Source organism: Stegodyphus dumicola, chromosome 1 (genome assembly GCF_044657685.1).
Source record: "Stegodyphus dumicola isolate Sdum_Otavi_A_Nest chromosome 1, ASM4465768v1".
Taxonomy (NCBI): Eukaryota; Metazoa; Arthropoda; class Arachnida; order Araneae; family Eresidae; genus Stegodyphus; species Stegodyphus dumicola.
Genome location: NC_140768.1, coordinates 80,255,765 through 80,279,721, shown reverse-complemented (window position 1 = coordinate 80,279,721; position 23,957 = coordinate 80,255,765). Strand labels below are relative to the sequence as shown.

At 33.0% G+C, this 23,957-nt stretch overlaps 1 protein-coding gene across 2 annotated transcripts in view; it reads left to right on the top strand.

Annotated features, from left to right (window-relative positions):
• The window catches only part of LOC118201629 (mitochondrial import inner membrane translocase subunit Tim17-B-like), an 82,704-nt gene extending 59,293 nt beyond the window's left edge, over positions 1 to 23,411 (top strand). For both annotated transcript variants that reach the window (XM_035373768.2, XM_035373769.1), the window contains exon 7: positions 23,206 to 23,411. In XM_035373768.2, the coding sequence (XP_035229659.1) occupies positions 23,206 to 23,276 (71 nt within the window). In that variant the 3' untranslated portion in view covers positions 23,277 to 23,411. The remainder of the gene's footprint in view (positions 1 to 23,205) is intronic.
• Positions 23,412 to 23,957: the final 546 nt, after the last annotated feature.

The window sequence follows — 23,957 nt, the reverse complement described above, 5'->3', positions numbered from 1 at the left end:
CAACATTTTGTTGCTGGGAGTGCCAGTAAGAAGACAATAGGAATTGCTCCTGAATATAGGAAGCAGTGCTGGAAATGACATGCCATGCATTGTGCCAATGAAGGGAGACATTTTATTTATCTGTTCATAAGTATATGATCCCTGGGAATATGTCCCCCAAACTCTTAGGGGCAATTCACTCTGGGGTTTATATGAGCTTATGGAGTCAATTCAAAGTGTCTTGTATCTGTGCTATGCCTGCAGTTCAGATTTTTAAACTTGCTGCCTAATAGCGGAAAACTGGTTTTGGAGATGGTTCAGCTATGTCAGCTGTCTACGTTAACTCGTATAAACTCCAATGTTAATGTCCCTTTACAATGTATTTATTACTTTGGATTTGTGACATCTCCTGCCCTAAAGCGGCATTTTATTGCTACCTCTAAGAAAACTAAGATTTTCTCGTAATTAGAGGAAGCAGTGCTAGAAATTGTTTGGAATACATTTGGCAATAAAAGGAATTATTTTATTTTTCAATTGAAAACTAAGTAATTCGAGATAATGTGGTGTAAAATAATATTATTACCAATATATAATATGTAAAGAATATGTTTATTAATTTATGTCTTCTGCCATGCTAAAGCGATATTTTTTGCTTGAAGTGTCAGAAGAAGACAATAAGAATTGTTACTGAATATAGGAAGCAATGCTGGAAAATGACATACCGTGCATTGTGCCAATAAAGGGAGACATTTTATTCATGTGGTCATTAATATATGATGACTGGGAATATGCCCCAAACTCTTTAAATGTATTTATTACTTTTGATTTATCCCTTCTGCCACATTAAAGTGACATTTTATTGCTACCACTGGCAGTAAGAAGACTGTGCCAGTTATTCCTAACTATAGGAAGCAGTTCTTAAAATTGCATGCCTTGAATTTTGCCAATAAAACAAATCATTTTATTATTCAGTTTGTAAACAATTGATTGATAATAATATGGTCTTAGAATATATTTGTTACTTTATAAATTTATGTCTTCTGCCACACTAAAGCAACATTTTGTTGCTGGGAGTGCCAATAAGAAGACAATAGGAATTGCTCCTGAATATAGGAAGCAGTGCTGGAAATGACATGCCATGCATTGTGCCAATGAAGGGAGACATTTTATTTATCTGTTCATAAGTATATGATGCCTGGGAATATGTCTCCCAAACTCTTAAGGGCAATTCACTCTGGGGTTTATATGAGCTTATGGAGTCAATTCGAAGTGTCTTGTATCTCTGCTATGACAGCAGTTCAGATTTTTAAACTTGCTGCCTAATAGCGGAAAACTGGTTTTGGAGATGGTTCAGCTATGTCAGCTGTCTACGTTAACTCGTATAAACTCCAATGTTAATGTCCCTTTATAATGTATTTATTACTTTGGATTTGTGACATCTGCCCTAAAGCGGCCTTTTATTGCTACCAGTAAGAAAACTAAGATTTTCTCGTAATTAGAGGAAGTAGTGCTAGAAATTGTGTGGAATACATTTGGCAATAAAAGGAATTATTTTATTTTTCAATTGAAAACTAAGTAATTTGAGATAATGTGGTGTAAAATAATATTATTACCAATATATAATATCTAAAGAATATGTTTATTAATTTATGTCTTCTGCCATGCTAAAGCGATATTTTTTGCTTGGAGTGTCAGAAGAAGACAATAAGAATTGTTACTGAATATAGGAAGCAATGCTGGAAAATGACATACCGTGCATTGTGCCAATAAAGGGAGACATTTTATTCATGTGGTCATTAATATATGATGACTGGGAATATGCCCCCAAACTCTTTAAATGTATTTATTACTTTTGATTTATCCCTTCTGCCACATTAAAGTGACATTTTATTGCTACCAGTGCCAGTAAGAAAACAGTGTGAGTTACTCCTAACTATAAGAAGCAGTTCTTAAAATTGCATGCCTGGAATTTTGCCAATAAAGGGTATCATTATTTATCAATTTGTAAACAATTGATTGATAATAATATGGTCTTAGAATATATTTACTTTAAATTTAAGTCTTCTGCCACACTAAAGCAACATTTTGTTGCTGGGAGTGCCAGAAAGAAGACAATAGGAATTGCTCCTGAATATAGGAAGCAGTGCTGGAAATGATATGCCATGCATTGTGCCAATGAAGGGAGATATTTTATTTATTGTTCATATGTATATGATGGGTTTGAATATGGCCCCAACTCTTAGATGACATGCCATGACTCTTAGATGTCATGTATTTGCTACTTTTGATTTATGTCTTCTGCCTCATTATAAAGTGGCATTTTATTGCTACCAGTGGAAGTAAGAAGACTGTGCCAGTTATTCCTAACTATAGGAAGCAGTTCTTAAAATTGCATACCTTGAATTTTTCCAATAAAACAAATCATTTTATTATTCAGTTTGTAAACAATTGATTGATAATCATATGGTCTTAGAATATATTTGTTACTTTATAAATTTATGTCTTCTGCCACACTAAAGCAACATTTTGTTGCTGGGAGTGCCAGTAAGAAGACAATAGGAATTGCTCCTGAATATAGGAAGCAGTGCTGGAAATGACATGCCATGCATTGTGCCAATGAAGGGAGACATTTTATTTACCTGTTCATAAGTATATGATCCCTGGGAATATGTCCCCCAAACTCTTAGGGGCAATTCACTCTGGGGTTTGTATGAGCTTATGGAGTCAATTCAAAGTGTCTTGTATCTGTGCTATGCCTGCAGTTCAGATTTTTAAACTTGCTGCCTAATAGCGGAAAACTGGTTTTGGAGATGGTTCAGCTATGTCAGCTGTCTACGTTAACTCGTATAAACTCCAATGTTAATGTCCCTTTACAATGTATTTATTACTTTGGATTTGTGACATCTCCTGCCCTAAAGCGGCATTTTATTGCTACCACTAAGAAAACTAAGATTTTCTCGTAATTAGAGGAAGCAGTGCTAGAAATTGTGTGGAATACATTTGGCAATAAAAGGAATTATTTTATTTTTCAATTGAAAACTAAGTAATTCGAGATAATGTGGTGTAAAATAATATTATTACCAATATATAATATGTAAAGAATATGTTTATTAATTTATGCCTTCTGCCATGCTAAAGCGATATTTTTTGCTTGGAGTGTCAGAAGAAGACAATAAGAATTGTCACTGAATATAGGAAGCAATGCTGGAAAATGACATACCGTGCATTGTGCCAATAAAGGGAGACATTTTATTCATGTGGTCATTAATATATGATGACTGGGAATATGCCTCAAACTCTTTAAATGTATTTATTACTTTTGATTTATCCCTTCTGCCACATTAAAGTGACATTTTATTGCTACCACTGGCAGTAAGAAGACTGTGCCAGTTATTCCTAACTATAGGAAGCAGTTCTTAAAATTGCATGCCTTGAATTTTGCCAATAAAACAAATCATTTTATTATTCAGTTTGTAAACAATTAATTGATAATAATATGGTCTTAGAATATATTTGTTACTTTATAAATTTATGTCTTCTGCCACACTAAAGCAACATTTTGTTGCTGGGAGTGCCAATAAGAAGACAATAGGAATTGCTCCTGAATATAGGAAGCAGTGCTGGAAATGACATGCCATGCATTGTGCCAATGAAGGGAGACATTTTATTTATCTGTTCATAAGTATATGATGCCTGGGAATATGTCTCCCAAACTCTTAAGGGCAATTCACTCTGGGGTTTATATGAGCTTATGGAGTCAATTCGAAGTGTCTTGTATCTCTGCTATGACAGCAGTTCAGATTTTTAAACTTGCTGCCTAATAGCGGAAAACTGGTTTTGGAGATGGTTCAGCTATGTCAGCTGTCTACGTTAACTCGTATAAACTCCAATGTTAATGTCCCTTTATAATGTATTTATTACTTTGGATTTGTGACATCTGCCCTAAAGCGGCCTTTTATTGCTACCAGTAAGAAAACTAAGATTTTCTCGTAATTAGAGGAAGTAGTGCTAGAAATTGTGTGGAATACATTTGGCAATAAAAGGAATTATTTTATTTTTCAATTGAAAACTAAGTAATTTGAGATAATGTGGTGTAAAATAATATTATTACCAATATATAATATCTAAAGAATATGTTTATTAATTTATGTCTTCTGCCATGCTAAAGCGATATTTTTTGCTTGGAGTGTCAGAAGAAGACAATAAGAATTGTTACTGAATATAGGAAGCAATGCTGGAAAATGACATACCGTGCATTGTGCCAATAAAGGGAGACATTTTATTCATGTGGTCATTAATATATGATGACTGGGAATATGCCCCCAAACTCTTTAAATGTATTTATTACTTTTGATTTATCCCTTCTGCCACATTAAAGTGACATTTTATTGCTACCAGTGCCAGTAAGAAAACAGTGTGAGTTACTCCTAACTATAAGAAGCAGTTCTTAAAATTGCATGCCTGGAATTTTGCCAATAAAGGGTATCATTATTTATCAATTTGTAAACAATTGATTGATAATAATATGGTCTTAGAATATATTTACTTTAAATTTAAGTCTTCTGCCACACTAAAGCAACATTTTGTTGCTGGGAGTGCCAGAAAGAAGACAATAGGAATTGCTCCTGAATATAGGAAGCAGTGCTGGAAATGATATGCCATGCATTGTGCCAATGAAGGGAGACATTTTATTTATTGTTCATATGTATATGATGGGTTTGAATATGGCCCCAACTCTTAGATGACATGCCATGACTCTTAGATGTCATGTATTTGCTACTTTTGATTTATGTCTTCTGCCTCATTATAAAGTGGCATTTTATTGCTACCAGTGGAAGTAAGAAGACTGTGCCAGTTATTCCTAACTATAGGAAGCAGTTCTTAAAATTGCATACCTTGAATTTTGCCAATAAAACAAATCATTTTATTATTCAGTTTGTAAACAATTGATTGATAATAATATGGTCTTAGAATATATTTGTTACTTTATAAATTTATGTCTTCTGCCACACTAAAGCAACATTTTGTTGCTGGGAGTGCCAATAAGAAGACAATAGGAATTGCTCCTGAATATAGGAAGCAGTGCTGGAAATGACATGCCATGCATTGTGCCAATGAAGGGAGACATTTTATTTATCTGTTCATAAGTATATGATGCCTGGGAATATGTCTCCCAAACTCTTAAGGGCAATTCACTCTGGGGTTTATATGAGCTTATGGAGTCAATTCGAAGTGTCTTGTATCTCTGCTATGACAGCAGTTCAGATTTTTAAACTTGCTGCCTAATAGTGGAAAACTGGTTTTGGAGATGGTTCAGCTATGTCAGCTCTCTACGTTAACTCGTATAAACTCCAATCTTAATGTCCCTTTATAATGTATTTATTACTTTGGATTTGTGACATCTCCTGCCCTAAAGCGGCCTTTTATTGCTACCAGTAAGAAAACTAAGATTTTCTCGTAATTAGAGGAAGTAGTGCTAGAAATTGTGTGGAATACATTTGGCAATAAAAGGAATTATTTTATTTTTCAATTGAAAACTAAGTAATTTGAGATAATGTGGTGTAAAATAATATTATTACCAATATATAATATATAATGAATATGTTTATTAATTTATGTCTTCTGCCATGCTAAAGCGATATTTTTTGCTTGGAGTGTCAGAAGAAGACAATAAGAATTGTTACTGAATATAGGAAGCAATGCTGGAAAATGACATACCGTGCATTGTGCCAATAAAGGGAGACATTTTATTCATGTGGTCATTAATATATGATGACTGGGAATATGCCCCCAAACTCTTTAAATGTATTTATTACTTTTGATTTATCCCTTCTGCCACATTAAAGTGACATTTTATTGCTACCAGTGCCAGTAAGAAAACAGTGTGAGTTACTCCTAACTATAAGAAGCAGTTCTTAAAATTGCATGCCTGGAATTTTGCCAATAAAGGGTATCATTATTTATCAATTTGTAAACAATTGATTGATAATAATATGGTCTTAGAATATATTTACTTTAAATTTAAGTCTTCTGCCACACTAAAGCAACATTTTGTTGCTGGGAGTGCCAGAAAGAAGACAATAGGAATTGCTCCTGAATATAGGAAGCAGTGCTGGAAATGATATGCCATGCATTGTGCCAATGAAGGGAGACATTTTATTTATTGTTCATATGTATATGATGGGTTTGAATATGGCCCCAACTCTTAGATGACATGCCATGACTCTTAGATGTCATGTATTTGCTACTTTTGATTTATGTCTTCTGCCTCATTATAAAGTGGCATTTTATTGCTACCAGTGGAAGTAAGAAGACTGTGCCAGTTATTCCTAACTATAGGAAGCAGTTCTTAAAATTGCATACCTTGAATTTTGCCAATAAAACAAATCATTTTATTATTCAGTTTGTAAACAATTGATTGATAATCATATGGTCTTAGAATATATTTGTTACTTTATAAATTTATGTCTTCTGCCACACTAAAGCAACATTTTGTTGCTGGGAGTGCCTGAAAGAAGACAATAGGAATTGCTCCTGAATATAGGAAGCAGTGCTGGAAATGACATGCCATGCATTGTGCCAATGAAGGGAGACATTTTATTTATCTGTTCATAAGTTTATGATGCCTGAGAATATGTCCCCCAAACTCTTAAGGGCAATTCACTCTGGGGTTTATATGAGCTTATGGAGTCAATTCGAAGTGTCTTGTATCTCTGCTATGCCTGCAGTTCAGATTTTTCAACTTGCTGCCTAATAGTGGAAAACTGGTTTTGGAGATGGTTCAGCTATGTCAGCTCTCTACGTTAACTCGTATAAACTCCAATGTTAATGTCCCTTTACTATGTATTTATTACTTTGGATTTCTGACATCTCCTGCCCTAAAGCGGCATTTTATTGCTACCACTAAGAAAACTAAGATTTTCTCGTAATTAGAGGAAGCAGTGCTAGAAATTGTGTGGAATACATTTGGCAATAAAAGGAATTATTTTATTTTTCAATTGAAAACTAAGTAATTCGAGATAATGTGGTGTAAAATAATATTATTACCAATATATAATATGTAAAGAATATGTTTATTAATTTATGTCTTTGCCATGCTAAAGCGATATTTTTTGCTTGGAGTGTCAGAAGAAGACAATAAGAATTGTTACTGAATATAGGAAGCAATGCTGGAAAATGACATACGGTGCATTGTGCCAATGAAGGGAGACATTTTTTTCATGTGGGCATTAATATATGATGACTGGGAATATGCCCCCAAACTCTTAAAATGTATTTATTACTTTTCAAAATGTAAACAATTGATTGATAATAATATGGTCTTAGAATATATTTATTACTCTAAATTTATGTCTTCTGCCACACTAAAGCAACATTTTGTTGGTGGGAGTGCCAGAAAAAAGACCATAGGATTTGCTCTTGAATATAGGAAGCAGTGCTGGAAATGACATGCCATGCATTGTGCCAATGAAGGGAGACATTTTATTTATCTGTTCATAAGTATATGATGCCATGTCCCCCAAACTCTTAAGGGCAATTCACTCTGGGGTTTATATGAGCTTATGGAGTCAATTCGAAGTGTCTTGTATCTCTGCTATGCCTGCAGTTCAGATTTTTCAACTTGCTGCCTAATAGTGGAAAACTGGTTTTGGAGATGGTTCAGCTATGTCAGCTCTCTACGTTAACTTTTATAAACTCCAATCTTAATGTCCCTTTATAATGTATTTATTACTTTGGATTTGTGACATCTCCTGCCCTAAAGCGGCCTTTTATTGCTACCAGTAAGAAAACTAAGATTTTCTCGTAATTAGAGGAAGTAGTGCTAGAAATTGTGTGGAATACATTTGGCAATAAAAGGAATTATTTTATTTTTCAATTGAAAACTAAGTAATTTGAGATAATGTGGTGTAAAATAATATTATTACCAATATATAATATATAAAGAATATGTTTATTAATTTATGTCTTCTGCCATGCTAAAGCGATATTTTTTGCTTGGAGTGTCAGAAGAAGACAATAAGAATTGTTACTGAATATAGGAAGCAATGCTGGAAAATGACATACCGCGCATTGTGCCAATAAAGGGAGACATTTTATTCATGTGGTCATTAATATATGATGACTGGGAATATGCCCCAAACTCTTTAAATGTATTTATTACTTTTGATTTATCCCTTCTGCCACATTAAAGTGACATTTTATTGCTACCACTGGCAGTAAGAAGACTGTGCCAGTTATTCCTAACTATAGGAAGCAGTTCTTAAAATTGCATACCTTGAATTTTGCCAATAAAACAAATCATTTTATTATTCAGTTTGTAAACAATTGATTGATAATAATATGGTCTTAGAATATATTTGTTACTTTATAAATTTATGTCTTCTGCCACACTAAAGCAACATTTTGTTGCTGGGAGTGCCAATAAGAAGACAATAGGAATTGCTCCTGAATATAGGAAGCAGTGCTGGAAATGACATGCCATGCATTGTGCCAATGAAGGGAGACATTTTATTTATCTGTTCATAAGTATATGATGCCTGGGAATATGTCTCCCAAACTCTTAAGGGCAATTCACTCTGGGGTTTATATGAGCTTATGGAGTCAATTCGAAGTGTCTTGTATCTCTGCTATGACAGCAGTTCAGATTTTTAAACTTGCTGCCTAATAGTGGAAAACTGGTTTTGGAGATGGTTCAGCTATGTCAGCTCTCTACGTTAACTCGTATAAACTCCAATCTTAATGTCCCTTTATAATGTATTTATTACTTTGGATTTGTGACATCTCCTGCCCTAAAGCGGCCTTTTATTGCTACCAGTAAGAAAACTAAGATTTTCTCGTAATTAGAGGAAGTAGTGCTAGAAATTGTGTGGAATACATTTGGCAATAAAAGGAATTATTTTATTTTTCAATTGAAAACTAAGTAATTTGAGATAATGTGGTGTAAAATAATATTATTACCAATATATAATATATAATGAATATGTTTATTAATTTATGTCTTCTGCCATGCTAAAGCGATATTTTTTGCTTGGAGTGTCAGAAGAAGACAATAAGAATTGTTACTGAATATAGGAAGCAATGCTGGAAAATGACATACCGTGCATTGTGCCAATAAAGGGAGACATTTTATTCATGTGGTCATTAATATATGATGACTGGGAATATGCCCCCAAACTCTTTAAATGTATTTATTACTTTTGATTTATCCCTTCTGCCACATTAAAGTGACATTTTATTGCTACCAGTGCCAGTAAGAAAACAGTGTGAGTTACTCCTAACTATAAGAAGCAGTTCTTAAAATTGCATGCCTGGAATTTTGCCAATAAAGGGTATCATTATTTATCAATTTGTAAACAATTGATTGATAATAATATGGTCTTAGAATATATTTACTTTAAATTTAAGTCTTCTGCCACACTAAAGCAACATTTTGTTGCTGGGAGTGCCAGAAAGAAGACAATAGGAATTGCTCCTGAATATAGGAAGCAGTGCTGGAAATGATATGCCATGCATTGTGCCAATGAAGGGAGACATTTTATTTATTGTTCATATGTATATGATGGGTTTGAATATGGCCCCAACTCTTAGATGACATGCCATGACTCTTAGATGTCATGTATTTGCTACTTTTGATTTATGTCTTCTGCCTCATTATAAAGTGGCATTTTATTGCTACCAGTGGAAGTAAGAAGACTGTGCCAGTTATTCCTAACTATAGGAAGCAGTTCTTAAAATTGCATACCTTGAATTTTTCCAATAAAACAAATCATTTTATTATTCAGTTTGTAAACAATTGATTGATAATCATATGGTCTTAGAATATATTTGTTACTTTATAAATTTATGTCTTCTGCCACACTAAAGCAACATTTTGTTGCTGGGAGTGCCAATAAGAAGACAATAGGAATTGCTCCTGAATATAGGAAGCAGTGCTGGAAATGACATGCCATGCATTGTGCCAATGAAGGGAGACATTTTATTTATCTGTTCATAAGTATATTATGCCTGTGAATATGTCCCCCAAACTCTTAAGGGCAATTCACTATGGGGTTTATATGAGCTTATGGAGTCAATTCGAAGTGTCTTGTATCTCTGCTATGACAGCAGTTCAGATTTTTAAACTTGCTGCCTAATAGTGGAAAACTGGTTTTGGACATGGTTCAGCTATGTTAGCTGTCTACGTTAACTCGTATAAACTGCAATGTTAATGTCCATTTATAATGTATTTATTACTTTGGATTTGTGACATCTCCTGCCCTAAAGCGGCATTTTATTGCTACCACTATGAAAACTAAGATTGATGCCTAAGATGATGAAAACTAAGATGACATGCCATGCATTGTGCCAATGAAGGGAGACATTTTATTTATGTGGTCATTAATATATGATGCCTGGGAATGTGCCCACAAACTCTTAGAATGTATTTAGTATTTCTGATTTATGCCTTCTGCCACATTAAAGTGACATTTTATTGTTACCAGTGCCAAAAAGAAAACTGTATGAGTTACTCCTAATCATAGGAAGCAGTTCTTAAAATTGCCTGCCTTGAATTTTGCCTATTTATCAATTTGTAAAGAATTTTTAATAATAATATGGTGTTAGAATATATTTATTACTCTAAATTTATGTCTTTTGCCACACTAAAGCAACATTTTGTTGCTGGGAGTGCCAGAAAGAAGACAATAGGAATTGCTCCTGAAAATAGGAAGCTGTGCTGGAAATGACGTGCCATGCATTGTGCCAATGAAGGGAGACATTTTATTTATCTGTTCATAAGTATATGATGCCTGGGAATATGTCCCCCAAACTCTTAAGGGCAATTCACTCTGGGGTTTATATGAGCTTATGGAGTCAATTTGAAGTGTCTTGTATCTCTGCTATACCTGCAGTTCAGATTTTTCAACTTGCTGCCTAATAGTGGAAAACTGGTTTTGGAGATGGTTTAGCTATGTCAGCTCTCTACGTTAACTCGTATAAACTCCAATCTTAATGTCCCTTTATAATGTATTTATTACTTTGGATTTGTGACATCTCCTGCCCTAAAGCGGCCTTTTATTGCTACCAGTAAGAAAACTAAGATTTTCTCGTAATTAGAGGAAGGAGTGCTACAAATTGTGTGGAATACATTTGGCAATAAAAGGAATTATTTTATTTTTCAATTGAAAACTAAGTAATTCGATATAATGTGGTGTAAAATAATATTATTACCAATATATAATATATAAAGAATATGTTTATTAATTTATGTCTTCTGCCATGCTAAAGCAATATTTTTTGCTTGGAGTGTCAGAAGAAGACAATAAGAATTGTTACAGAATATAGGAAGCAATGCTGGAAAATGACATACCGTGCATTGTGCCAATAAAGGGAGACATTTTATTCATGTGGTCATTAATATATGATGACTGGAAATATGCCCCCAAACTCTTAAAATGTATTTATTACTTTTCAAAATGTAAACAATTGATTGATAATAATATGGTCTTAGAATATATTTATTACTTTAAATTTATGTCTTCTGCCACACTAAAGCAACATTTTGTTGGTGGGAGTGCCAGAAAGAAGACAATAAGAATTGCTCCTGAATATAGGAAGCAATGCTGGAAAATGACATACCGTACATTGTGCCAATGAAGGGAGACATTTTATTTATGTGGTCATTAATATATGATGGCTGGGGAATGTGCCCACAAACTCTTAGAATGTATTTAGTCATTCTGATTTATGCCTTCTGCCACATTAAAGTGACAATTTATTGTTACCAGTGCCAAAAAGAAAACTGTATGAGTTACTCCTAATTATAGGAAGCAGTTCTTAAAATTGCCTGCCTTGAATTTTGCCAATGAAAGGAATCATTATTATTTATCAATTTGTAAAGAATTTTTAATAATAATATGATGTTAGAATATAGTTATTACTCTAAATTTATGTCTTCTGCCACACTAAAGCAACATTTTGTTGCTGGGAGTGCCAGAAAGAAGACAATAGGAATTGCTCCTGAATATAGGAAGCAGTGCTGGAAATGACATGCATGCATTGTGCCAATGAAGGGAGACATTTTATTTATCTGTTCATATGTATATGATGGCTTTGAATATGGCCCCAACTCTTAGAATGTATTTGCTACTTTTGATTTATGTCTTCTGCCTCATTATAAAGTGACATTTTATTGCTACCAGTGGCGGTAAGAAGACTGTGCCAGTTATTCCTAACTATAGGAAGCAGTTCTTAAAATTGCATACCTTGAATTTTGCCAATAAAACAAATCATTTTATTATTCAGTTTGTAAACAATTGATTGATAATAATATGGTCTTAGAATATATTTGTTACTTTAAGTTTATGTCTTCTGCCACACTAAAGCGACATTTTGTTAGTGGGAGTGCCAGAAAGAAGACAATAAGAATTGCTCCTGAATATAGGAAGCAATGCTGGAAAATGACATACCGTGCATTGTGCCAATGAAGGGAGACATTTCATTTATGTGGTCATTAATATATGATGCCTGGGAATGTGCCCACAAACTCTTAAAATGTATTTAGTATTTCTGATTTATGCCTTCTGCCACATTAAAGTGACATTTTATTGTTACCAGTACCAAAAAGAAAACTGTATGAGTTACTCCTAATCATAGGAAGCAGTTCTTAAAATTGCCTGCCTTGAATTTTGCCAATAAAAGGAATCATTATTATTTATCAATTTGTAAAGAATTTTTAATAATAATATGGTGTTAGAATATATTTATTACTCTAAATTTATGTCTTCTGCCACATTAAAGCAACATTTTGTTGCTGGGAGTGCCAGAAAGAAGACAATAGGGATTGCTCCTGAATATAGGAAGCAGTGCTGGAAATGACATGCCATGCATTGTGCCAATGAAGGAAGACAATTTAATTATTGTTCATACGTATATAATGGCTGGAAATGTGCCCTCAAACTCTTTGGATGTGTGTATATCGTTTGTTGTGTTGCCACATTAAAGCGACATTTTGTTGCTACCAGTGCCAGTAATAAAGTGATAATTGTTTCTCATAATTACTGGAAGCATTGCTAGAAATTGCATGGAATTCATTTGGCAATAAAGGGAATTATTTTATTTACCAAATCCTAATTAAGCGATTGGTAATAATATGGTTCGAAAGTAAAAATATATTACTTTGTCTTTTGTTGCTGCGAGCTGCAGAAAAGCACAATAGGAATTGCTGCTGAATATAGGAAGCAGTGTATAAATGACATTCCATGAATTGTGCCATTGAAGGGAGACATTTTATTTATCTGTTCATATGTATATGATGGCTTGGAATATGGCCCCAAAACTAATTAGAATGTATTTACTTTTGATTTATGTCTTTTCCCGCATTAAAGTGACATTTTATTGCTACCAGTGCCAGTAATAAAACTGTGAGAGTTACTCCTAACTATGGGAAGCATTTCTTAAAATTGCATGCCTGGAATTTTGCCAATAAAGGGATTCATTTTATTTCTGAATTATAAACAGTGGATTGATTATAATATGGTCTTAGAATATATTTGTTACTTTAAATTTATGTCTTCTGCCACACTAAAGCAACACTTTATTGCTGGGAGTGCCAGAAAGAAGACAATATTCCTGGGGTATTTATAGGATTCCTTGCCAGTGTGGTTTAATTTACATTGGCCAAACTAAGAGAGCCTTAAAATTTCGTGTCAAGGAACATGAGGCATATGTTAGAAAAAAGGAAACACAGAAGTCTTCTGTTGCTCAACATTGTTGGTCCGAAAACCACACTTTGTTTTTCTGCTGCTAAAATTATTCAAAAAACATCTTCCATTGGAGAACTGGATTTTCTAGAGGCATTTCACATTCATAAAAATCTCTCTGTTCTAGTTAACGATCCTAATTCCAATCCAAATTTGCCTTCGGCCTTTAAAGAAATTATGTTTTAGTTCTGGTTTTACCAACAGATGGTGCCACTTGCTTATTCTTGTCCAGGCTTTCTTATCTTATCTAATCATTATTTCCTATCTTGTTCATTTGCGGTTTTGCAGCTGAAGATGGTGGTTCGATAAAACCATCGAAACTAGTCCTGAAAATTTTGTAAATATAACGCTGATTTTTGTTGTTTGACTTCTGAATTAGTCTTGGAAATATGTTTGTTAATTTTATGTCTTCTGCTGCACTAAAGCGACATTTTGCTGCTGTGAGTTCCAGAAAGTGGACAATAGGAATTGCTGCTGAATATAGGAGGCAGTGCCGTAAATGACGTTCCATGCATTGTAGCAATGAAAGGAGACATTTTATTTATCTCTTCATAAGTAAAGAATGCCTGGGAATATGGCTCCAAACTCTTTAAATGTATTTGTTACTTTTGATTTTTGTCTTGTGCCACATTGAAGTGACATTTTGTTGCTACCAGTTCCAATAAGAAAACTTTACGAGTGTCCCGTAGTTAAAGGAAGCAGTGCTGGAAATTGCATGGCATGCACTGGGCTGTAAAAGGAATTATTTTATTTATGAATTCAAAGTTTAGTGATTGGTAATAATAGGGTCCTAAACTTAGAATTTATTTGTGTCTTCTGCCCCACTAAAGTGACATTTTGTTGCTGCGTGTTCCAGTAAGACGACAATAGAAATTTCTCCTGAGTAAAGGAAGCGGTGCTGCGAATGATATACCATGGATTGTGCCAATGAAGGGAGATATTTTATTTATCTGTTTATAAGTATATGATGACTGGAATATGGCTCCAAACTCTTAGAATGTATTTATTGCTTTTGATTTATGTCTTCTATTAGACTTAAGTGACATTTTGTTGCCTTCAGTGCCAGCAAGAAGACAATAGGATTTGCTACTTAATATATTAAGCAGTGCTGGAAATAATATACCATGTATTGTTCCTATATGGGGAGACATTTTATTTCATTGTTCATACATAAATAATGACTGATAATATGACTCCAAACTCTTGGATTGTTATTATAACTGTTGATTTATGTTTTTTGCTGTACTAAAGCGACATTTTGTTGCTGCCAGTGCCATTAAGAAGACGGTAGGAATTGCTCCTTAATATAAGATGCAGTGCTCGAAATGACACGCTATGTATGGGCAATGAAGGGAGTCATTATATTTTTCTGTTATTTGTTAAATAATGACTTATTGTATGTCTCTTAGAATATGTTTAGTACTTTTGATTTATGTGTTCTTCCACATGAAAGTGATATTTTTGTTGCTGCCAAAGAAACAGTGTTTGAAAATGTGTGCCATGTATTGTGCCTACAGAGGAAGACATTTTTTTTTTATCTGGTTATAAATAAATAATTACTGACTAATTGTAATATGTTTGTTAGTTTTGATTTATCCTTCTTCTGCCACTCTAAAGCAACTTTATTTTCCCAGTGTCAGGAAGAGAAGTGTATGATTTCGTTCTAATTATAGGAAACAGTGCTAGAAATCACATGCCATGCATTTTGCTAGTAAAAGGAGACTTATTATTTATCAATTTGTGATTAAGTAATTGTAATAAGTATGGCCTTAACCCTTAGAATGTATTTGTTACTTTTAATTTATATATATTCTGGCACACTAAAGAAATGCTTTGTTGCTGCCACTGCCAGTCTGAAGACAATATGAAGTGCTGCTGAATAAGAAAACTGTACTGGAGATGGTATGCCATGCATTGTGGGAATGAAGAGGGATATTTATCCTTTCATAAATAACTAGTAATATGTGTCCTTGAATGTGTTATAGATAATTTAATCTGTTTTTTTTTTTTTGAGAGGTAACATTTTGTTTTATGTGTAAGCAACAGGTTGTTACCTAGGTAATATTTTATTGTTAGTGCCATTAAGAAAAGTGTAAGATTTGCTTCTAAATCTAGTGCAGAGTTACCAACTCTCCAGATTTAGGTGGGAGACTCCCGATTTTCGACCCTCTCCTGCCAACCCGATTCACAATATATTTCTCCCGACTTTTTCTTATTCTTAAAATTTTTCACGATTTTTATGGAACTTGGCTTAATACTTTCTTATATAAACAAAAATAAAATAATAATAATAATAATAATAAAAGATTTTGGATGTCTGAAAGCAGTTGAATTTTCTCTAGATTATATTTAAAACAAAACCTTGCAAATTAGATAACTTCTGCTTTGTGAGTGAGAGAATATACGTATCCAGAAACATCGTTCTCCAGTTCTCCAATGGGTATCGAGCTCCACTGCGTGTCATCTGGCATATATTAGCCAATGAGGACAAAGCAAGCTGTTATTTGGATGTTCTTAAGTTATTTCGTTCATTTTGTTCTGAGTTGTGTGAGTACACATGCCTTCGAGATATAGTTTTAGAAATTATAATCTTTTGTTATGTCTGTGAGAAAGGTGAAATACTCATGTACATTTCAAAAATCGTACACAGTTGACTTTCCTTCCATTATTTCCTCAAGGAAATGTAATAAATTTGAGATGTGTACCGCCTATCGTTACGATTTTTCGATTTTGCATGGTGGAAGGGCGGATGTTCTCAAACATGTGCGTACACAAAAACACAAGGACAACATGAGTTGTTTTTGAGGGGGGAATGGAAAATTAAATTTTTCTTTGAAAACAGAGGGCCAAAAGGTTATTAATGCAGAATGTCTGTTCTCTGCCTTTTTACTTGAGCACTACCTGCCACTGAATGCATAGGATCACACTGCAGCTTTATTTAGAAAAATGTTTCCCGATCGTGAAATCGCTAAGAAATACTCAAGTGTAAGAACCAAAACAGGTGCAATTGTTAAAGAAATGGGTTTGAAAAATAAATCTTGAGTTATTGATTGCATTAAAACAACTCCGTTCTGCCTCTCTACGGATGGAAGCAATAATACTGATTCATAACTGTATCCAATTGTTGCTTCTTTTTTTAATCTAGTTTTCAGAAATTGAGTGCAGTTTATTTTCTGTTCCCACTTTAGAAGGACATTTGACAGGCTTTAATATAGCACAGCTAATTATTAAAACTTGATAGTGCACCAGTATTGGTAGGCTTGCAGGCATCTTAAGAAAGGAAAATTCAGATTTGCAGATTATGAGGTGCACCTGTCACCTCTTAGATTTAGCAGCTGAAAAAGGGGTAGCTTCTTTACCAATAAGTGTGGATGAACACATTGTTGATATTTATTATTATCTTGAAAGGAGTTCTAAAAGGAAGGAAAAATTGAAACAGTTCCAAAAGCTGCATAATAGCAGTTTACAATTAGAAAACTTGAATGAATTTATAAAATCAGCTAGGATTGATACCCAGTGGAGTTTAATTGGAAAACTGAGAGGTGCTGATGGAATTTTAAAATATAGTGAACTGTCTAGAATTATGTTGGCCATCTTGACAGTTCCCCATAGTAATGCGGAGTGTGAGAGGATTTTCAGTGTTGTTGCAAAAACGAGGACTAAATTTAGATCTAATATTAACGATGACACATTAGAAAAACTTTTATTAGTGAAAGCAGGCCTACATGGCAATTGCTATGAACAAAATTAGGAAGTTTCTTAAAGAAAGCAAAATCTGCCACTGTTTATAACATTTGTACGAAAACTGATTAAAGTGTCTTTTTTTTTTTTTTTTTTTTTTTTTTTAATTTTTTTATTTTCTTAAACAATTTAAGTAATAAAAATGTTTTTTATCTGTAAGGTATTTTTGTGTTGCTTGCATTTAAGAATTAGTTACTATTTAAAGATAATTCATTATTAAAAACTATATTTTTATCATTTAAAAAGTCTTTTTAACATTGAGAAAAATCTCCCGATTTTTGAGTGTCAAAGGTTGGCAAGTATGCTAGTGTTGAAAACCATAGGCCATGGATGGAGACATTTTATTTATTTATTGGCTATTTTTTTAATTTGTGCCTTACAAAGCATTGTATGTATATTTAAAAACTGAAGGGATTATATATTTTTGTGCATGTCTGATTTCAGCTTTTAACACGTTGATTGCCTCGGCACTTTTCATGTTCGAGTCTGAGAAGCCAAATCGATTTTATCATGTTATATTATTAAAAATACTAGTTATGATTCGTAACAACTATTAAAAAGTTTACAAGATTTATATATAAAAGGGTTCTACGAATTATCTCGTAGTCGGCTTTTGTTAGACAAAGTTCTACGTTACGAGTTAACTCGTACAGACATGCTTCGGCGCGTCACCTTAGTACAGCTAAAACAGGCACTTAGCAAATTAGTAACTCGTAGTGCCACAAAAGTGGCAAGTCAAACTACGAGATAACTGGTATCGGGTGTCCTGAAAAAGGTCGCTAATATGAGTTATCTCATGTTGGGCAGTCAACGTGTTAAATATATATGATTTGTTGTGAAGTTTGGCTTATTCTTGTTGAATGTGCAGAAGTTCCTTTAATGAAGAAAATATTTATGCGAGACTTAATAATAGTAGTTAGCTCACTTTCAGTTTCTAGCTAGAAATTTCTGTTATTTAACATTTTCATATGCAAAATGTTTTCATGTTCCAGAGAAAAAATATTTGCTCTGTTTTAAGCAAATTAATTTCTTTTTTAAAAAAAAAAAAAAAAAAAAATCATGTATTTGTTTTTGGCGTGTTTGTGTTAGCTTATAGTTATATTGTGTCATTTTGAGATTTCTGCGATTATTCAAATTGCAGTGCTTCCCCCCGCTAGTTTAGTTACTGCTCATACTGACCTTAAGCGAAAATTAAAATTTGTGAGCAGAAAAGCTCACAAAGCATAATTCTAGGATATGCTCTAACATAACTTTTGTTTCATTGCTGTGCTGAAAATGGAGGACTGAGAAATTTATTTTCCTATGGTCTTTCATTAAAAATAATAATAATAATAATACATGTGTCCAGACCACTCGTAAAATTTGTGCTATGTATGGACAAAGTGCTATTTCTGATGACACAATTTAAAATTGGTTTGAGAAGCACAGAAAGGGTAGTGCCGTTTTTTAACGACCATCCTCTGTAAACAAGAACCTAATAAAAGAAGTTATAATAATTTAGAAGTCAAACAACAAAAATCAGCGCTATATTTTCAAATTTTCACAGTAATGCTGATTTTTTTGTTTGACTTCTAAATTAATATTTGTTTGACATGTTATTGTATCTTAATTAAAAGAAATTATCTTCAAAAACCACACTGTACAGTTCAAGAACTAAAACGTACTTACCGTAATTTCGCACGTATAGTCCACAGACACGATTCTATATAAAAAAAATTTCAAAAATCGTCAGATAGCCCGCACCACAGGATAGTCCGCGGACTATACGTCCGAAATTACATTTTTTTTTAATACAGCAATATTCCCATGCTTTTTAAAAACATCCTTTTGTTTGCGCCAATTTCTCATCGCTTTCTCGTCCGCTTCAAAATAACGGGGTAAAATCCTAGTATACGGTGCAGCCTTGGCGTGACTTTGAAAATTATCGCCAACACCAAAAATGATCCAAAGAACGTCTATATATATATACTATACACACCATATGTATATATACTATATACATAGTATATACTATGTTTAACTATATATTTTCTTTGAATGTCATCGTATATGTCCCGTTTTCACTGCTCATTATAAAGTTGCCAAAAGTAGTCAAATCCCGTGTGCACCGGATACTAGGATTAAACCAATAAGGGCCCGTTTCTCTAATTCCATCTTTTTCAGCATTCTCAACTACCTTGAGTTTAACTCTGCAGCAAAACTCCGGCGATGTTTCATCAACGTTATCGAAGATAAAAGACAAAATACTGTGCAATGTGCTATCCTCGTGATAAGTGGTAATGAAATGTGACCTTCGACCCCACTCACTCGGTGTTGCCAAACCACGCTATAAGTAAACGAATCACGCTTTTTTTTCGTACTCCAGGTACTTGCTACTATGGCTCGTAAAAAACGAGCTGACACCCTGCTCTGAAGCACCGGTGATCCCTACGTGGTGACCAAAACATTGGGTCATTTACCATTGAGTTCTATGGGATTTGACACGTTCGGATGTAAATATTTTGTAATTACGTCGTAAATATACATATAAATGTATAAATTTTCTTTTTCTACAACACTTCAGAGTCCTAAGTATGTGAAAACAACATATTTTTAAACATTTCATTCTGAATGGAATTAAATGCTATCCTTTTCACAGGACAGTTTTCTCAGAATGGTTTAATTTGAATGAAATATTTTCACAAGTTTTCGTTAATTACATTAGAAAAAAAAAAATTAAGGTAATTCGATTTTATTCGGTTAAGGTACAAAAATTAAGATCAATGTTTAATGTATTATTAATATTAAAATTATGCATTATTTCTTTTCTATTTATAGAGCTTCTTCCTAAAAATACTTTCTTAAATATGACATGATTTTTTGGCTTCTGAAACATCTTTTAAATCAAAAAATGCAGGTCAATTTATAATTAATGCTCTATTCAGTTCATTTTAAATTAGAGAATTATTAGGAATTAGCAAAATACTTTAAATAGTACTTGACTTTCTCTGAACATTTCTGAAAGGGAATAATTTTTTTTTTTTTTTTTTTTTAAGTATTATTTAAAACTTGTAACTGAGTTATTATAAAATGTAAGGGGAATAATTCTTTTAATTATACTTATCAGATTTTTTTTTTACCCTTCATTTCAACATATTCCAAAACTCTTTATTACTTTCTTAAGTGCGCATCTCACAGCATTTGCTTTACAATGCCTTTTAACAGATTGCTTTCCAATACGAACAATTCTTGCTTAAATAGTTTTATAACGTATTGGTCAACAGGATTTCAATTTATGTTTACAATTCAATATTAAGGTATATATTTATAAAATATATATATAAATATATATAATATATATATTTAGATAACATTTATAATCATTATAAATTAGATACATTTAATAAGTAGATTTATTCACAGTACTTTCTCAGTTGTTTATAAGTGAATGAATATTTATGTATTTTGTCAAAGGCAGATACACGCTTTTTGCAATAATATATGGATGTGAAAAAATTAGTTTTATTTAAAACATTTTTGCGTTTGGAAAATAAAATAAAAGTAGCGAATCCTCTATCAAGGATATCGAAAGACATATACAATTTTAAATGTACCGTAAGGTATTTTTCATTCTTTAAGGATAACATTTTTCTTTTGTAGTTCAACAGCTTAGAATTTTATAAAACAAACTCATAATCAAAATCGGGCTGTTGTTAGTTATCGAAAAATAACCAAGATGTGATTTTTGCGTAAATGTCACTAAACTATACAAATTGCTATTATCCATCACACTATGAATGTTTCTTTCATGCGAAAGTGTCCCTTTTCGATTTGTATGGAACTGTCGTGCGTCGAAATACTGTCAGAACCGTGTCAAGCGAGCTTCTGAATGTAAACAAAGAACACCCCATCTGGTGACCCAAGCTTCAAAGTAGTGCTTCACTTCTAGTGCCGACTGGCCCCTCCTTCCTTTCCTACCTCCATGCCCGGAAGTTGCGCTAAAGCAGTGCGAAGGATACTGGGATACAAGACTCTGATTGCGTTAAGTGGGTGCTCATACAAGACTTTCTTTGGCGCAGATTCCGCCATCGCTTGATGCGCCAACCTGGATTTTAGGAGCTCTACTTGCTTGCTACTGCTCATTCGTTCTGCACTATGCTGTATGGTTTACTATCGATACAATTCATACGAATGTTTTCTTAGAATCTCGCGCCTTTTTTTATAGTTCATCATCGGCAGTTCACGACAGCGTGTTTTTTAAATTTCAACGATTTTAACCGTGAACAACCAGCGTATTATCCGCTTTGGTGGATAGTCCAAAGCTTCAAAAATTCGCATTTTAAACACAGATAGTCGGCGGACTATAGGCGCGAAATTACGGTAATATTGTTAAAAGTCAGTGTATGATCATTTTAAGAAGGCTGGTTATGTAAGCTGCTACTATGTATAGGTACTCCATGCTTTTACCAAGCATGTGCCTACTGGAATTTTAATTGGTTCATTGCATAGACAAAATAAAGCTCCCTTTGTAAAATGACTAGTTGGTGCATACTGTACAAAAATGCATTAAAAAAAAAAGCTTATGGCATAAGCCAAATGAAATTCTTTTAGTAACATTAAAAAGATGAGGGAGGGGTCTTTGTCCGAAAAACATAATGTTTTATGTATTATGGAACTACAGAGAAGTTCTATACTAATGCTTGCCCCAAATCAGACAATAAATTCAGAAAAATACTTTTTGCAGAAGGCAGCTTTTAAAACCAGAAATTAAAGCAAAGCTCCTAAAACTAACCAGTGGTCGAGATATTGTTTTTCATCTTAACAGTACTCATCCTTACATTTTAGTCAATGTTTAGGACTAATTGTGTTTGCCTGGGATGATTTGTGTCACCTCCCTGCATTCATCTGACTTTGGCCCTTCTGATTTTCATCTCTTCAGGTCAATAAAAAATTCTCTAAATGATCTGAAGTTCACTCTTTTAAAGTCTGTTAAACAGCATCTCGATAACTTAACATAATAAATTAACACAATAAACAATACAATACTTGATAACAGAATGAATTAATATAATAACTTTGAATAAACCTAACAATTTCTTTAAAAAAAAGGGGGGGAATTTTCCAGCTGCCGAAGAGATGGCAAAAGGTTTAACCCTCTGACTGAGTGGCCTAGGTTTTTGGATCTGTCATAAAGACCTTTATAAAGTGGCTTTATTTTCATAAACTTACATTCATCAAGATGGCATTTATATTATTAATGAAAGTAAGAAAGCAAAATGTCTTAAAATTATAAGTTAATATATCAAAAGCTGGTCATGGCGCTCAGAGAGTTAAATAAAATGGTGCTTATGTGATTTAAATTTTTTCCCCAGTCTGTTTTTACCGCTTCATTTGTTCAAAAGAACTTCAGAACTTTCCTAATGGGTCAATATTTATTGTAAATAATTTATTACTTTAGGGGTGCCAGTTGTGTTTAATATTTATTATTAATGGTTATACTAGTATTCTACTTTAGCTACAAAAATAAATTTCATTTTCTGCCTTTTTAGGTAAGTTTATTGATACATTTATGAAAATAAAATTTAATTTTTTATTGTTTTAAAAAGTAAGTACAGAGACTAAAATTTAATTTTTGTGGAGTGGTGACCTATTGTTAGAAAAAAATATTTAAGTATTAATTTTAATGAAGTTGGAAGTTTGAGATTTATTTTCAGTTTTAATAGATTTAAGAATTTTTCTTTTATAATGTATGTTTTTCCTTTTTCAGTAAATCCTCAAATGGAAGACCCTGGCCAATTAGGCGCAAGTGATATATTTGGTGCTGCTGCTAAACAATGAAGACTTGTATTATAGTTTCATATATCATCTGTAGTATAAATGTATAAAATTATGTATGGTGTTATGCTGTAATAATTTCATCAAGTATTTAATGTATAATACACATCATTTGATAAAAAAAATATTATTTCCAAATGCAGTTGTCATTTAAATTTAATTTTGAATGCTTTTTCATAAATGTAGATAGTTTCAAGAAATTTTCATCCATCATAACCATACTAAGTAGAATTGCTGATATTTCTTTTTTAAAGAATAATCCCAAACTGAAAACAAAACTTAAACATTAACTTAACTTAAAACATTTTTAGATAGTTTTTAGTTAAATTACAAATGTTGAGTAAAATATGTGTATAGTAGTAGAATAGACAGAATTTTAATACAGTGGAACGAGGTATGTGTTTAATTCATTCCAGCATTAAGCTCGTATAGCAAATTTCTCATCTCTAGAAACAAACTTCCCCACTGAAAATAATGGAAATCCAGTTAATCCGTTCCGCAATCCCAAAAATATCAACATAAAAATAAATTTTTCTAATAAATAACACTGGTAAATAATATAACCATGCTTTACCTTTATGATAGCTTCCGACACTAACCTTAACTGCTTCTCTTTAATCCACACCAACAACAACTTCTTGCAGTTTTGGACGGTGCTTGGAAGTAACGGTAATTCTTTGCCTA